The following is an 18,663-nucleotide window of genomic DNA, read 5'->3' as shown; positions in this document are numbered from 1 at the left end:
CAACCGGTTGACTGTCTGGCCCTGGTGGTCAGTGCACGTCACAGCAAGCAGTTGCGCTGCCTTAGCATATCATTAGCATATTACACTTTTTTTTAATAAATATATATTTGATTGATTCTTCACCGAGAGGAAGGGAAAGGGATAGAGAGCCAGAAACATCGATGAGAGAGAAACATCGATCAGCTGCCTCCTGCACACTCCCTACTGGGTATGTGCCCGCAACCAAGGTACATGCCCCTGACTGGAATCGAACCTGGGACCCTTGAAACCGCAGGCCGACACTCTATCCACTGAGCCAAACCGGTCAGGGCAGCATATTAGACTTTTATTGGTTGAATGGCCGGCTGGCTGACCTGCCACTTAGCATATTAGGCTTTTATTATATAGGACTAGGGGCCCAGTGCACGAAATTCGTGCACTGGGTGTGTGTGTGGGGGGGTGTCCCTCAGCCCAGCCTGCCCCCTCTCACATACTGGGAGCCCTCAGGCGTTGACCCCCATCACCCTCCAATCGCAGGATCGGCCCCTTGCCCAGGCCTGACGCCTCTGGCCTAGGCATCTGGCCCGGGCAGCGGGGACCTGCAGTGGCAGCGGGGGGTGCTGCGATTGTGCGGGCTCCGCCCCTGCCCCTGCAGGATGCCTCTGGCTGAGGCGTCCTGCCCGGGCAGCGGGGACCCACAGCTGCAGCGGCCCCGCGATCGTGGGCTTCACTGTAGGCCCAGGCAAGGGGCCCCTAGCTCCTGGGACTGCCAGCTTCGACCATGCCCAGCTCCCATCGCTGGCTCCACCCCTACTGCCTGCTATCACTGGCCACGGCGGAAAAGGCACCTGATTCTCCGATCATGGCTGGGGGGCAGGGCCTTTGCCCTGCCCCCCAGTTCTTAGCTCCCCGCTGGGTTTCCAATCACTGTCAGTGGCAGGGGGCTTCTTCCTGCTTTCCCTTTTGCCTCCCTGCATTGTGCCTACATATGCAAATTAGCCGCCATCTTGTTGACAGTTAACTGCCAATCTTAGTTGGCAGTTAATTTGCATATAGCCCTGATTAGCCGATAAAAAAGGTATCGTCATACGCCAATTACCATTTTTCTCTTTTATTAGTGTTGATGCTTTATAGGTATAAAGTTTCAAACTTGAGGAAAAACAAACATTGATTTAAAAGATGCCTTTAAAAACCTGTGGACTATTGGGAAAATTAGGGTATGTACTGGATTTTAGGTAGTATTATGGAATCATTGCTTGTTGTTCTGTGACAACAATGGTATTCTATTTACTTAAAAGAATGTCTGTATTCTTGGCAGATTTATGCTAAAAATTATGGTTGAGGTGTCATTGTATATGAAACTTGCTTTCAAATGGTTCAGGAAAACAGAAAATGTGTGAATGTGTATGTGTTGTGGTGTGTGTGTGAGAGAGAGAGTGCGAGTGTGTGTGTGTGTGTGTGTGTGTGTGTGTGTGTGAGAGAGAGAGAGAGAGAGAGAGAGAGAGAGAGAGAGAACACCTAGGTGTGACAAATGTTAATTGTTGGATCCAGGTGGTAGAAGTTACATGGGGGAATTTATTGTATTTTTTTAAAAACATTCTGTATGTTCAAGAATTTTCAAAATAGAGAGTCTTGGGAAAAAATAAAATCCTGTCATAGAGGAAATTTTTCAAAAAATCCTCACCAGAGGGCATGTTTTATTGGTTTTTAGAGAGAGAGGAAGGGTGCGGGGGGAGAGGGAGGGAGAGAGAGAGAGAGAGAGAGACAGACAGACAGACAGACAGACATTGATGTGAGAGAAACATCGATTGGTTGCCTCTTGAACCCGCCCTGACCAGAGATTGAACCCTCAATCTTTTGGTGTACCAAATAATGTCCAACCAAGTGAGCCACCTGGCCAGGGCAAGAGGGAATTTGTTTTTCCTTTTACTTCTCACCTGAGGATATGTTTGTATTGATTTTTTAAGGAGAAAGGGAAAGGAAGAGGGAGAGGGAGAGTGGGAGAGAGGGAAGGAGGGAGAGAGAAACACATCTTGTGAGAGAGAAACATCAAGGGGCTGCCTCCCATATGCACCCCAAACAGGCAATGAACCTGCAATCTAGATATGTGCCCTGACTGGGAATCAAACCTGCAACAAAGGTGTACAGGATGACACATCAACCAACTAAGCCACCAGGCTGGGCAGCAAGAGGGAAATTGGTTTGGAGCTTTGAAACACCTGCTTCAACCTACAGTAATGGGTATCAAAGCACTCTCATCTTCCCCTGACCACTCCATCAGAGGTCTCTGCTGGCCAGAACTGACATTTTGACTTCCTCTCTTCTTCCAGAAAGCAGGTCAGGGAGGCATTTGGCCAGTGGGCCCCCTCTATATTCTCCCTCCTCCCTTAGTGCTCCCAGTACTTGCCGGCTATCCATACTACAAGAAAGGGTTACATGGTGAGCAGAGACTAAGGCTTTAAACACTGAGGTACAATAAAAGTAGAAGAAATCATTGTCACATCTACACAAACAAGTTAACATACTCCGACAGCCTGTCACAATGCCCTCAGAGAACATTTCATCACCTCAAAAGAAACCCTCATCTATAAGCAGTCATTCCTCATTTCCTCCCAAGCTTCCCCCTACTCCTTGGTAACCAATAATCTGTTTTCTGAATCTGTGGATTTTTAAATTTTGGACATTTCTTATATATGAAATCCTGTAATATGCGGCCTTTGGTAACAGGCTTCTTTCACTTATCAGGGTTCATTCATGTCGCAGCATGTATCAGTAGTTCTTTCCTTTTTGTTGCCAAATAATACCCCACAATTTTCTAATAGCTGATCCATTCATCAGTTGATGGGACCTCTGGGTTAATTCTGTTTTTTGGCTATTATGAATAAACAATGTTGTTATGAACATTGGTATAACAGTTCTTGTATGAACATGTATTTTCATTTCTCTCAGTCATATACCTAGGAGTAGAATTTCTGAGTCATATGGTAACTCTGTGTTAAACTTTTTAAATAACTGCTAGACTGTGTTCCAAAGTGGCTGCGCCATTTTACCTTCCCATCAACAGTGTATGAGGATTCCAATTTCTCTACATCCTCATCAAAACTTATTGACTGTCTTCTTTTTTTCCCTTTTCTTTATTTACTGATTTCTAGAGAGAGGGAGAGAGAAAGAGAGAAGGGGAGGAGAGAAGGAGAGAGAAAGATAGGGAGAGGGAACCACTGCTTTATTGTTCCACTTATTTATGCAGTCATAGGTTGATTCTTTTATGTGCTCTGACCGGGGATTGAACCTGCAACCTTGGTGTACTGGGATGACACTCTTACCAACTGAGCTACCCGGCCAGGCCCGTCTTCTTTTTCTTCTTTTTAAAAAAATATATTTTTATTGATTTCAGAGAGGAAGGGAGAGGGAGAGAGAAATAGAAACATCAATGATGAAAGAGAATCATTGTTTGGCTGCCTCCTGCACACCCCCTTCTGGGGATTGAGGCCGAAACCCAGACATGTGCCCTTGACTAAAATTGAACCCAGGACCCTTCAGTCCGCAGGCTGACGCTTTTTCCACTGAGCCAAACCAGCTAGAGCAGAGTCTGTCCTCTTGCTTATAGTCATCTTAGTGGGCATGAATTAGTACCTCACAGTGGTTCTGAGTTGCATTTCCCTGATGGCTAATAATCATCTTTTCATGTATTTACTGGACATATGTATAACTTTTAGAGAGATGTCTATTTAAATCCATTGCCCATTTTTAAATCGGGTTATATTTTTTTTTTACTGCTGAGTTGCAAGAGTTCCTAATATATTGTTGATACAAGTTCCTTATAAAAGATATGATTTGCAAAAAAACTATTTGAAGCACAAAGTTTTTGATGTAGTTCAATTTATCTATCTTTTCTAAGATAATTTCTTTCTTAATACTCACAGTAATTATGAGAAATAGGAATTGTTGATCCCATTTTACAAATGAAGAAATGAATCTCAATGAAATTAAGGAAATGACCCAAGGACCACTGCACATGGTCTTGTCCTGCACAACCCATACATTTGAACACAGCAGTCTCGGCCATTTGTTGGAGTGTGGACATGAACTCAGGCCTTCTGATCAGGTCAGAGTTCAGGCTACTCATTCACTCTGTGTGTTTTAGTGTAATATGGATGATTTTTAAAGAACTCCGTATACTATAGATTCAACATCTAAGGAAACTGCCATTACTTAAAACAAGGGGGGCTTTGGAATTCATCTTTGGAACCTATACCAAGAAGTCATGAATGGTATGTGGTTTATTAACAAATATACCTTACTGATTTCTTACAGAGAGGAAGGGAGAGGGATAGAGAGTTAGAAACATCGATGAGAGAGAAACGTCGATCAGCTGCCTCCTGCACACCTCCTACTGGGGGTGTGCCCACAACCAAGGTACATGCCCTTGACCGGAAACGAACCTGGGACCTTACAGTCCGCAGGCTGATGCTCTATCCACTGAGCCAAACCGGTTAAGGCATGAATGGTATGTTTTACGAACATACTCAATTATGGTGATGGGAGACTTGATATTACAAAGAAGGCAAAGTCCTGGGTGCCAAGTCTGAGAATGAGGTCCGTTGGCTAGGTTACACCATTTTGGATTTACACACACTGCTATACAACCAACCAATACACAGTACAGTGGGGCCTTGACTTACAAGTTTAATTCGTTCCGAGACCGACCTCGTTAAGGAGCTCGTTAACTCAAATTACTCTATCAACTCAATGCAAAAAATCTGCTGAGAAACAGCTGGTATCTCAAAAAACTCGTTAGTCAGGACACTCGTAAGTGAAGGCCCCACTGTATAATAAATGTTATCTTAAAGCTCAAAGCAGTTCTAAATCTCAAAAGAATGTGACCAAAAATATTTCTAGCAATGGCAGCCAGATAGACACCAGGGAATATGTATAAAATGTACAAAAAGTAATTGCTCTGGTACTTTTAAAACATTTTTGATACAAGAATTAGCCATCTTTTTACTTCTTGGTCATACTGGGTATAATTGAATCAAAATCACTGAATTATAGGAGCTACAAAGGATTTCACATATGGTTCAATCCCTCTATTGTAAGTGGGGAAGCTGATACAAAAAATGTTTAAGTTATTCACCCAAGTACTCATGGGAACACGAACAGAACAAGAACTAAAATTTAAGGAGGATGCAGTTCCCATGTTTTATTTCTTAATATTAGCCGTCTTAGCATTGCTTTTAGCATTTATGATTCTCCCCTTCTCTCTCCCATAGACCTCCAAATGGAGTATACTATCCAAGACTACTTAAGGGTGGGGAACTCAGCCCAGACTTCGTCTATCCTCCAATTGGATCCTTACCTAATACCAACTAATCTAAACATCTCAAACCCATGTAGATAATTCTGACAGCAAATAAAAGGGACTTGTTTTACAAAGGAGTACGGCCAAGCCTTATTTCAAAAACTAGTCTCTAGTTTCCAATCTAAGAATTAACTGGCTTTCTGCTTGCTGTTTCTGCTTTCCCCCCTTCATCTGGGAGAGAAGGCCAAGGCTGTGTTTTGCTGGATTGCTTCATAAGGGACAATCAAGGGAGGATACAGTCTGAGGATGGGCCAGTGCAGGTTGGATGTGGGCTAGCAGAAGGCTCTGGGAAAAGAGAACTGGATTCATGGGCAGACTAGGTCGGTCCCCAGAGCAATTCCTCTCCATTGGAAACGGGTCTAAGTGCTGACACGGGGTTTCCCACAGCTTCTACTGGCCTCCAAAGGCTATTTGTCATCGGAGGCTCTTGATGAAGCTGTACATAAATATCTGACTGTTGTTAAATACAAAACAAAACAAAACAAATAATCCACAGGAACCAAATCAAAACCAGCTGTGAGTGGAAGAGGCCAAATCTCAGTGTAAGTGCAAAAGGCCCAGCAGAAACATTTGTTAATGGTGCTATTTACTTTGCTGAATAGTAAATTGTCATGCCAATGAAGTCATATCACATGACTGTAATGTTTTTCTTATGACTTTCCTCCTATGAAAGAAATGGGCACTTTATTTTCTAGAATCCTGAATTCTGTAGTAGATGAGTCAGAATCCGAGTTTTAATTCACAATCAACCCACCGACTCAGCCTGTTCATTTCTGACAGCCTGTTCGTGATTTTACAACCTATGTTAAAGTTGGCGCTAAACTTTCTTTTTAAATTATCATTCATTAATCCCTAATTCTACAATTATAGAGTGCTGTAACTATAATCCCGAAAATATAACTGTATGATACAACATCAAATACGATACTATAGTCAAGGCAAGAGAAGGAAACAGAGCCTAAGATTAATCCTGAAATCATGGAACTTGCAAACTGTCAAGAATGAGAATGAGGTATTTCGGGGAAGTTGGGTTATGGGATTCTGGAATTTGAATTTCTCAAGGATATGCCAATATAGCTTGCTTTATTAATTCTCTTATGAAACAGTCTTTTCTCTCTAATTAGATGAAGCTTGAAGATTATTTGGCGTTCAGCACAATACTGAACCCACAGTTGGAATGAAATCAGTACATGTGAACTGATAGTTGATGATAAATAACCCTAAGAAGGCAAGTCACAGCAAATTTTATGGAAACATGGCTAAGTCGTTCATATGTCTGGTTTAGTCTCTTAACAAATTCAGCAATTTAAAGAGTACGTGGTGAGTTCTTCACCAGCTCCACAACTTGGATATCTTGTGCTTCATCAACTTTAAAGCCATTTTCTTTGGTTCCAACGGGGATAAACAGATGTCTAGGAGCAATAGGAAATTGGACTCAATTTCCAAATATTCAAACCCATTCTCTCTACAGGTCTTGAAAGTAATAGCCAGAACTTCATGCAAAATTCCCTATTCAGATGGCAACATTTTAAGAGAGTAAAAAGCTGAGTGGGCCCTTTTCCCTCTGTGAGGTTTCCCAATACCTCATGGGTAGAATGGAATTATAATTTGGCAGCTAGATGAATGATAGACAAAGAGGTCTCTGTCCAAGACCCCTACTTTATGAAATATAACATTAGAAAAAAACATTTATGAGGTGAGTATTTTTAATTTTTTAAAAATATTTTTTTTACTATATGTTTTTATTGATTTTTAGAAAGAGAGGAAGGGAGAGGGAAAGAGAGAAACATCATTGTGAAAAACATCAATAAGCTGCCTCCTGCACACCACCTGCTGGGAACTGAGCTTGCAACCTGGACATGTCTGGTGACCGGAAATCGAACCAGAGACTCCGTGGTGCATGGGAGGACACTCAACCAACTGAGACGCACCAGCCAGGGCTATTTTTAATTTTTTGTTTTTTGATCTACAACTTGAGATAAAATTCTACCACACCCATTTCTCATTTAAATATTTTTATTGCATCTTAGCTCAGCAGCTTCTCCTTATTTCACTAAATGAAACAGGATAATTTTCCTTTATCTGCAAAATCAATCTACCAATTCTGTTCTTTAAGTTCTATCTCCATCCTATCTCTAATACCATCCAGTCATTTTCACTCATTTATTCAATTTCCTCAATTTCATCATTACCCCAAGTAAACTCATCTTTGTAAATCTGGCAACTCACTACACCACACACTCAGTCCCTACTCTGCACCTTATACTTCCAGCCCTCTTGCAACACAAACCAACCTGGTGATTTGTCAATCTCAACAGCACTATTATCATATTAGTAACCTAGTCCTAGACTAAAATAATGGCAATTGTTTTTGGATGATGGAAAGGGGATGGGTGCAAAAAAATTGAAGACAGATCTGGATGATTCTGTCTTAAATATATCTTCCAATCCATTATCTCTCTGCCCCTTTCTATAAAAATAAATGGATTTGTTGTCTCTAGTAGGATCAGTTATACATTCCTCCAAACTAAATGGGCTATAGTTTGGAAGACAGACCACAGATATTAAAGGACATGGAAAAGTTTAATAGCTTCAAAAGCTTTTTTCCTTTAACTAAAAAAGAATTATCTTGCCACAATATGGATGAACCTTGAAAACATCATGCTAAGTTAAAGGCACCAGATACAAAAGGCCATATATTGTGAGATTCCATTTACATGATATGTCCAGAATAGGCAAATCTATAGAAACAGAAAGTAGAGTAGTGGCTGCCAGGCCTACATAGAGGGGGGGATGAGGAGTGACTGCTTAATGGTACAGTTTCTTTTGGGTGTGATGAAAATGTTCTAAAGTTAGCCGTAATAGTAGCACAACTCTGTGAATACCAGTATACTAAAAAACCCACTGAATTGTACACTTTAAAAGGGTGAATTTCATAGTATGTGAATTATAACTCAATAAAGCTGTTATTAATAAAAAAACAACCTTATCTGATTTCAGGAAACTCTGGCTCCAGCCACATGCTCATGATTCTGAGTAACACACTAAAGAGTCAGCCTCTGAGATAATTTATCCAGCCTAGAATGTCCTCCCCCACCTCCTACCCTTTCCCTGGCCAAATTCAACTTTTATTTTTAAAGATAGCCTACTTAACCTTTAAAACTAACTGTGATGGATATTAACTACACTTATCATGGTGATCATTTTGCAATATGTACAAAGAGCAAAATCATTAATTATACTGAACACCCAAAACTAATATAATATTATATGTGAATTATACCTCAATTAAAAGAATTAATTATTAGTTTTAAAAAACCTAACTGAAATATTTTTTCCCTTCTGTGTGAAGCTTTCCTTGACATCCTTACTCCCTCAGGCAGGAGTAACTGCTCTCTCAGCACTTAATATATAAATGAGTAAAATATTTTTTAAAGGTATTAGAGTGCCCTGTTTATGTCTCTGTTTCTCACACTAGACCAGGGGTGGGCAAACTTTTTGACTCAAGGGCCACAATGGGTTCTTAAACTGGACGGGAGGGCCAGAACAAAAGCGTGGATGAAGTGTTTGTGTGAACTAATATAAATTCAAAGTAAACATCATTACATAAAAGGGTACGGTCTTTTTTTTTTTTTTTTTTTTAGTTTTATTCATTTCAAACGGGCCGGATCCGGCCCGCGGGCTGTAGTTTGCCCACGGCTGCACTAGACCATGAGCTCATCTCATTAACTTCTGTATTCAGTCACTAGCATAGTGCCTTGCTATCCAATTTTCAAAAGCTGTTCAGTACTTCTCTTTTTAAAAAACAGTATTTGTATAAATATACATTTTTAAGTAATGTATAAAATCATACTGTCATATATATTTATCTGGTTGAATCTTTTGCAATTCCAATGTTGATGCATGAAAACAGTTACCCTAAGATGAGAATTGGGCATTCTTCACTGCATTGCTAAAATAAATAAGTTGGTATCTTTCTATATGGGATGCAGAATTTTATACTGTTATTACTGAACATTTACAAATGTACTGGGAATCAGATACGTAAGTCAAAACACAACCTTTTACACAGATATGTGTATATTTTTTGATATACTTATTTATTCATTTACACATGTTTTTCACAGTAATGTAATTAATGCAGGCAGGAAAATGTCTTTTTTCTTTTCTAGTGAGCATTATCTTAAAACAGTCCTATTTAGAGCTTTTTAAGAAAAGTAATGATTCTTTTCTAAGATAGGGGCTGCAAATACCAATAGTTATAGGGATCATCAACTAAAAAGCATCATCTAAATGGAGAGCATCACCTAAATACTTTTGAGAACAGAATAGAGAGCCCAGAAATAAACCCATGCGTATGTAGTCAATTAATCTATGACAAAGAAGACAAGATCATACAATAGGGTGTAGACAGTCTATTCAATAAATGGTGCTGTAAAAATTGGACAGATATATGCAAAAAACTAAACTAGACCACTTTCTTTTACCATAAACTGAAAGTAGATTAATGATTTAATTGTAAGATCAGAAAGCATAAAACTCCTAAAAGAAAAACACAGGCAGTAAAATCGCTAACATTTTTCTTAGCAATATTTCTTCTGATATATCTTAAGTGTGGGAAACAAAATTTAAAAATAGGACTACATCAAACTAGAAAAGACAAGCTACTGAATGAGAGAAGACATCCAATAAGAGGTTAATATCCAAAATTTGTAAAGAACTCATATAAGTCAACACATGCACACAAAACCACCAAACAATCCAATTAAAAAATGGACAGAGGGGGAGAACCAAGATGGCGGCATAGGTTAACGCCGGAGTTTGCTGCTTTGAACAACTACTTCAAAAGTGAAACCAAAAAACGGAAGGGACATCACCCAGAACCACAGGGGCGCTGGCTGAGTGGAAGTCCTACAACTAGGAGGAAAGAGAAACGCATACAGACACTCAGAGGAGGCGCAGTGCTGAAGTCAAATTCTGAGGTGCGGAGTGCGCGGAGCCGGCTGGCGGCGGAGGGCGCGGTTGTTGTTTTCAATCGGGAGGGAGTCGCAGACTCTGAGCTCCAGATCCGGGCGAGTCTTTAGGGACCCAGACTCAGGCGGAAGAAGCGGGACTGTCTGGCTTCGGTCAGAGCGAGTGCAGCTTTCTCTCCGAGCTTTGCAGCGGGTGCTGGGACTCAGAGAGGCAGAGCCCCTTGGGACAGGACTGAGAGCCGCCATAACTGCTCTCTCCGGCCCACCCTGTTGATCCTGTTCGACCCGCCCCCCCAAGCCCTGCACAGAGGCATTTGCCGGATAGCCTCAGGCAAAGGCTAGATTAGCACCTCCCTAGAGGACAGAAGTTCTCTCACCGCTGACACAGCTGAATCTCATAGCCACTTGGCCTGGAGGTCAAACCCTCCCTGGAATTAGCTACAGCAATCAAGATTTATCTATAAGACTGCGAACAAAGACCACTAGGGGGTGCACCAAGGAAGCATAACAAAATGCGGAGACAAAGAAACAGGACAAAATTGTCAATGGAAGAAATAGAGTTCAGAACCACACTTTTAAGGTCTCTCAAGAACTGTTTAGAAGCTGCCGATAAACTTAATGAGCTCTACACGAAAACTAATAAGACCCTCGATCTTATATTGGGGAACCAACTAGAAATTAAGCACACACGGACTGAAATAACGAATATTATACAGACGCCCGACAGCAGACCAGAGGAGCGCAAGAATCAAGTCAATGATTTGAAATGCGAGGAAGCAAAAAACATCCAACCGGAAAAGCAAAATGAAAAAAGAATCCAAAAATGCGAGGATAGTGTAAGGAGCCTCTGGGACAGCTTCAAGCGTACCAACATCAGAATTATAGGGGTGCCAGAAGATGAGAGAGAGCAAGATATTGAAAACCTATTTGAAGAAATAATGACAGAAAACTTCCCCCACCTGGTGAAAGAAATGGACTTACAGGTCCAAGAAGCGCGGAGAACCCCAAACAAAAGGAATCCAAAGAGGACCACACCAAGACACATCATAATTAAAATGCCAAGAGCAAAAGATAAAGAGAGAATCTTAAAAACAGCAAGAGAAAGAAACTCAGTTACCTACAAGGGAATACCCATACGACTGTCAGCTGATTTCTCAACAGAAACTTTGCAGGCCAGAAGGGAGTGGCAAGAAATATTCAAAGTGATGAATACCAAGAACCTACAACCAAGATTACTTTATCCAGCAAAGCTATCATTCAGAATTGAAGGTCAGATAAAGAGCTTCACAGATAAGGAAAAGCTAAAGGAGTTCATCACCACCAAACCAGGATTATATGAAATGCTGAAAGGTATCCTTTAAGAAGAGGAAGAGGAAGAAAAAGGTAAAGATACAAATTATGAACAACAAATATGCATCTATCAACAAGTGAATCTAAGAATCAAGTGAATAAATAATCTGATGACCAGAATGAACTGGTGATTATAATAGAATCAGGGACATAGAAAGGGAATGGACTGACTATTCTTGGGGGGGAAAGGGGTGTGGGAGATGTGGGAAGAGACTGGACAAAAATCGTGCACCTATGGATGAGGACAGTGGGTGGGGAGTGAGGGCGGAGGGTAGGGCGGGAACTGGGAGGAGGGGAGTTATGGGGGGGAAAAAAAAAGAACAAATGTAATAATATGAACAATAAAGATTTAATTAAAAAAAAAAAAAAAAAAATGGACAGAGGGCCTGAATAGATACTTCTCCAAAGAGGACTCATAGATGGCCAACAGACATATGAAAAGATGCTCAACATCAATAATCATCAGAAAAAATGCACATTAAAACCAGAATGATATATCACCTCACATTTTACAGAATGGCTACCATCAATAAATCAACAAACAAGTGTTGGTGAGGATGTGGAGGAAAGTGAACCCTCATCCACTGTTGGTGGGACTGAACACTGGTGTCAGATGCTGTGTAAAACAGTATGGAATTACCTCAAAAAATAAAAAAGAGAATTACATTATGATCCAGCAATTTCACTTCTGAGCATATATCCAAATAAATTAAAAACACTAATTTGAAAGAATATATGCACCCTTTGTTCATTACAGCATTATTTACAATAGCCAAGATGTGGAAGCAATCCATAGATGAGTGGATAAAGAAGATGTGGTACATATATACAACGGAATATTACTCAGTCATAGAAAAGAATGAAATCTTACTATTTGTGATGACATGGATGGACCTAGAGGGTATTATGCTAAGTGAAACAAGTCAGACAAAGGCAAATATGATATGATTTCACTTATATGTGGAATCTACAGAACAAAATAAACAAATAAAACAAAAAGACTTATAGATGCAGAGAATAAACTGAGGGTTGCCAGATGGGAGGGGAGTTGAGGGGCTGGGTAAAAAAAGGTGGAAGAATTAAGTACAATTTGTAATACTGTAATAACTATGTATGGTACCAAGTAGATACTAAATTATTGGGGGCATTGGCCCCTAAACTATATAATTATCTAACCACTATGCTGTACACCTGAAACTATTGTAAAATATACTGAATGCCAACTGAAATAGAAATTAAAAAATATAAATATGTTAATACCTTTGGGCAAGAAACTAACAACAATGTGTCTCCACTAAGAAAACTGGGTGGTAAGGGAAAAAGTGTACAAGATTTCCTTTCCACATAGAATATTTTCTATACCTTTAAATTTCATATCAAGTACATTATTTATCTATACAATTTGCTTCTTGGCTCTAGAAAACCATCACTATTTAGGAATGTAGACCTGGCGTTGCCAGATCTGATTTTTCAAAGAAGTCATAAATGGGAAAATTCTGATTTTTATGTAAAACCCATAATTTTAAAATGTTGGCTTTATTCAGAATTTAACACATAGAGCAGGCCAAACAAAACACACCTGCAAGCCATATCTGGCTCATAGGCCAACCAGTTTACCATCTTTAATAAAAAATTTGATGTGTGGCTTATGGTTCCAAAACTATAAATATATTTAATGGAGGAAAAGTTCAAAAAGAAAAATCAGACTTATAGATGAATCCCTGCCCCACCATCTCTTTAGTCCCTATTGCTGTCTTCAAATTCCAGGGTCTTTTAAAAGGCTGTTAATATTTGACCAACTAAAATTCAAGATAGTCAGGGTTAATCAAGAAATGCGCCCATTATTCTAACATCTGCTCTGTTTTAAAGAGTGAAATATGGGGTCAATTTCGAGTTTCAATTCTTCTAGCCAACTAAAGAAAAGTATGTGAATTATTTCTAGCTGGCTGGAAAAATTCCCCCAACCAACTAGTCAAATGATTGTATGGTTGAAAAGACCTGTAAGTTATTTTCCTCTTATTATCAGGCAGTACACTACTGCTCAAAAGACAATATGGTGGCTATGATCAACATAAAGTTCTGAACTCTCTCTGGGAACCCAGTCAAAATTCTGGATAAAATCTGAAAGTCTCTTAAAGTCCTGCCGAGATGCCATTTATCTTCTGAAACTAAGAGACCCTATGTGGGTCTAATAACTACTGGTCATCGGTGGAATACCGTATCTGTTGAAAGCCCAGGACAACAGAGCCAAAGCAAGTTAAAGAAGAACCAGTTTCAGTTCTAAGTCTAACACTAGAGATGTATTCTTTCGTCTCTGGTGTGCTTAAAATTCTCATCACAATCTGTTAGAAGCTTCAAAGGATTTGACTGGTATTTTCACATGGTTTCCCTATACCAGTGCTAGCTCCAATCTTCCAAACAGTAGCCTTTTTATCACCAGCTGGCCCAATACTGGGCTTGATCATCTACTCACTGACGGTGAGCCCTCCCCCAATGGTGAGACTACACAACCCCAGGAAGGGGTGGCGATGGGGCGGTAATCACTGAATCAAACTATAGGACTAATGGCAACTTTGCAGGACACAGGCGCTCAAGGTTTTCCTCATGTTGCTTGTGGAAATGCTATGGCAGGTCACATTTTTCCTTAGAGCTTTTTCACCCAGGTAACAGAATAGAAAGATGTTGATTTAATATCATTCAACCATTTTGAGATGGTGCCCGTTTTGTCAAGTGACACGAATGGCTCCACACTATATACCGCGTGACCTTTTCTGAGAACAGTGAGCACTTGGAAAAAAACAAGATAACTGTATGTTGAATCCCAGTCTTAAAAAAACCCCACATGATTATAGTGACACAGGAAATTAAGATCTGCAAAATATTCAAACTGACAAGCTAAACGTAACTCTCTAAGGTTGTAACCAAGAAAGCCATTTCATGGTAGGGTTCAATGGCCTAAGGAGACTGATCAATTGTGAAATAAAAGCCAGGCATGTTCTCTTTGCAGAACAGTGCTAGAGTCCAATGTCTTCCCTGACTTGCATTTTGATGTATGGACATGAGAAATGATTTTCAGTAAGAAACAGGTGCTTAGGAATCAATAACCTGTACTTCCCTTATCAGCAATTTTTTGAATTTGACACCTACTACACAACAATCTGCACACATCAGCATCCAGCAACTGTAAAGGGTTTGTTCTAAGGGGGAAAAATCATAATTAACTGCTTTCTTTCTTTTCTGTAAATCTAAATACCAAATAAGATTCAAATACATCATTCAGAGCACATAAAGCTTGTTTTATTCTTACCTCAGCAGCTTGGGTCTCTTGATGCAGTAATGTAAGACCAGTCAAGTCTTCTAAGAAGGAATGTGAAGAATTAAACACCTTCGCCAGGAATTGAAATCCTTCTCCTTCATATTGATCAAGAACCTGAAAAACATTTACATTTTTAAAAAGGGTTAGTCTTAAAATGCATATTAAAAGATTTTTCACTTCTAATAAGCATTTGTCAAAAATGAAACAAAAACTAGTCTTTTTTTTTTTTATTGCTTAAAGTATTACAAAGGGTATTACATATGTATCCATTTTATCCCCCCGCCCTAGACAGTCCCCAAAAACTAGTCTTAAGTATGGAGATAACCAATCTGTTGGGCAAAAAACTGGGGGGGAGGGGTTAATATTTATCACGTTTTTCAATTTAGATGAGAATTTTTCTCAAAATAGGTTACATGGAAATTCACTAAAAATTCTAGAAAAGTTGGGGTTACTAATTTTAAGGTCTATTTTTTAGGGGAAAAAAATAACAGGCAAGAGAAGAGCCAAGAAAATTTTTTACAAGGATAAAGAGAAGGGAAGGGACAGAAGGATGGGAAATGAGACCTACTGGCTAGCCAAACATATTTAAAAAATTATTTTAAAATGTAAAACTAAATTTCACCAGGCATGTCAAAAAAGAGGAGACCTAAATGGTCAATAAACTTATGAAAAGTTGCTCAGTATTACAAGAGATCAGGGAAATAAAAACTAAAACTACAATGTAATATTGTTTTATTATTATTATTATTATTAATATTATTATCAATGTAATATTGTTTTATACCTAACAGCATAGCTAAAATGGAAAAGACAGAAAATACCAAATACTGGCAAAGATTTGGAACAATCAGCATTCTCCTGGGAGTACAAAACGAGGCAACCACTTTAGAGGTTTAACACTTGCATGGGCCATGATAAAAAATTCTAGAACGAAACCAAGATGGCGGCATAGTTAAACTCCTAAAATTGCTGCCTCACACAACCACTTCAAAACTACAACTAAAAGACAACACGGACATCATCCAGAACCACAGGAAGGCTGGCTGAGTGGAAATTCTACAACTAGAAGGAAAGAGAAAAGCACACTGAGACTCAGAGGAAGTGTGGAAGTAAAGTGCAGAGGTACGGAGGCACACGCGGAAAGGGCCGGCAACTGAGGACACGGTTGTCTTTTTCAATCGGGAGGGAGTCACAAGCTCCCCACTGCTCTGAACTCCAGTTCTGGGCGAGTCTCTGGGGACCCATACTCATACAGGGAGAAACTGGACTGTGGCAGCGGGCAGAACTTGAGGGCGGCTTTCTCTCAAGGTGCAGCAATTACCGCCAGACACTGAGGCGCCAGGGCCTCTTAGGGCAGGGCTGAGGATCAGCCCTGAGACTCCGCCCCACCAAAGCTGTGCACAGAGGCTTTTGCATATGAATGCCCTGGCCCTTTGCAATCTAAAATTACCTAACAAATTGCAGCTGGGTCAGAGGGACCCAGAACACCCAAAAGGCCCAAGGCCCCACAGCAGCTTGCATTGCTTCACAGCTGGGCCTCATCTGGGCACCTCCAAACCCCAAACAAAGAAGAGGAATCTGCAGATGTCTCTGTACCTCCTGCTGGGTAGCCTCAGGCAGAGGCTAAACTAGCACCTCCTTAGAGATCCAAGAGCCAGTGTACCCAGTGGTCAGAGTGGGACCGTCCAGATTACAACTCCTCAGATCCATAAGGGACACACTCAGGGGGCAGACTCAGTGAGCACCAAAGCCCCACTGAAGCAAGTCTTGCCCCGGAGAGGTGTCTCCAGCACAGAAGTGCTCCCACTGCAGACACAGCTGATTCTCACAGGCAATTGGCCTAGAGGTCAATTCCTCCCAGTGATACCAACAACAATCAAGGCTTCACTACAACAAGACTGTGCACACAGCCCACAAAGGGGTGCACCAAGAGTGTCCACCTCAGGTAATTGGGGAGGCTGAACCACTGGGCCCTATAGGACACTTAGCAAAGAAAGCCACTCTATCAACACAGGGAAGCAGCCAAAAAATGTGGAGACAATGAAACAGGTCACAAATGACAGAAATGGAGGAAAGCAAACTACTGGATATAGAGTTCAAAACCACGGTTATAAGGTTTTTCAAGAATTTTCTAGAAACCACCGATAAATTTAGTGAGACCCTCGATAAATCTAGTTAAGACCCTCGAGGTTAAGAAAAAGGACCAACTAAAAATTAAGCATACACTGACTGAAATAAGGAATAATATACAGAGATCCAAAAGCAGACTAGAGGATCGCAAGAATCAAGTCAAAGATTTGAAATACGAAGAAGCAAAAAACACCCAACCGGAAAAGCAAAAAGAAAAAAGAATCCAAAAATATGAAGATAGTGTAAGGAGCCTCTGGGACAACTTCAAGCGTACCAACATCAGAATTATGGGGGTGCCAGAAGAAGAGAGAGAGCAAGATCTTGAAAACCTATTTGAAGAAATAATGACAGGAAACTTCCCCTACCTGGTGAAAGAAATAGACTTACCAGTCCAGGAAGCACAGAGAACCCCAAACAAAAGGAATCCAAAGAGACCACACCAAGACACATCATAATTAAAATGCCAAGAGCAAAAGAGAGAATCTTAAAAGCAGCAAGAGAAAAACAGTTAGTTACCTACAAGGGAGTACCCATAGGATCGTCAGCTGATTTCTCAACAGAAACTATGCAGGCCAGAAGGGAGTGGCAAGAAATATTCAAAGTGATGAATAGCAAGAACCTACAAACAAGATTACTTTACCCAGCAAAACTATCATTCGGAATTGAAGGTCAGATAAAGAGCTTCACAGATAAGAAAAAGTTAAAGGAGTTCATCACCACCAAACCAGTATTATAAGAAATGCTAAAAGGTATTCTTTAAGAAGAGGAAGAAAAAGAAAAGGTAAAGATAAAAATTATGAACAACAAATACATATCTATCAACAAGTGAATCTGAAAATCAAGTGAATAAAAAATCTGAGGAACAGAATAAACTGGTGAATATAATAGAATCAGGGGCATAGAAAGGGAGTGGACTGACAATTCTCGGGGGGAAGGGGTGTGGGGTGTGCGGGAAGAGACTGGACAAAAATCGTACACCTATGGATGAGGACAGTGGGGGCGGGTAAGGGCAGAGGGTGGGGTGGGAACCAGGTGGAGGGGAGCTATGGGGGGAAAGAGGAACAACTGTAATAATCTGAATAAAGATTTAATAAAAAAAAATTCTACTCCTGGATATATATACCCAACAAAAAATATGTACATATGTGCATCAGAAGACCCAATCAAAAGTGTCCATAGAGGCACTATTGATGACGGATTCATGCACCTGTGGGGTCCCTTGGCCTGGCCTGCGGGGGCCGGGATGAAACTGGCTCTCTGACATCCCGAGGGGTCCTGGATTGCGAGAGTGTGCAGGCCTGGCTGAGGGACCCCACCAGTGCACGATTGGGGCAGGGGAAGGACCATGGGAGGGCTCCAGGTCATGTCCAGCCCGTCTCACCCAGTCCCAATCGGCTGGATCCCAGTAGCAAGCTAATCTACCAGTCGGAGTGTCTGCCCCCTGGTGGTCAGTGCATGTCATAGCTACTGGTCGAACGGTCAAATGGTTGGACACTTAGCATACTAGGCTTTTACTATATAGGATAGCCCCCAACTAGAAACTACACAGTGTCCAC

The 18,663-nt window shown here is 40.6% G+C and overlaps 1 protein-coding gene across 8 annotated transcripts in view; it reads right to left on the bottom strand.

Moving 5' to 3' along the window:
- The window catches only part of ATG7 (autophagy related 7), a 246,801-nt gene that overhangs the window by 106,369 nt on the left and 121,769 nt on the right, over positions 1 to 18,663 (bottom strand). For 2 of the 8 annotated variants that reach the window (XR_009448517.1, XM_059663590.1), the window contains one exon: positions 14,969 to 15,091. Coding sequence is in view for 6 of the 8 variants with exons in the window: in XM_059663590.1 (XP_059519573.1) it covers positions 14,969 to 15,091 (123 nt within the window). In the remaining 2 variants the exon portion in view is untranslated. Of the gene's footprint in view, positions 1 to 12,094; positions 12,302 to 12,632; positions 12,718 to 14,968; positions 15,092 to 18,663 lie in introns of those variants that run through there. The other 6 variants (XM_059663592.1, XM_059663586.1, XM_059663588.1 and 3 more) reach the window with 6 other exon arrangements.

This window comes from Myotis daubentonii, chromosome 14 (genome assembly GCF_963259705.1).
Source record: "Myotis daubentonii chromosome 14, mMyoDau2.1, whole genome shotgun sequence".
NCBI lineage: Eukaryota > Metazoa > Chordata > Mammalia > Chiroptera > Vespertilionidae > Myotis > Myotis daubentonii.
Note: the sequence above shows the minus strand (reverse complement) of the source record. Positions and strands in the feature narration are given on the sequence as shown.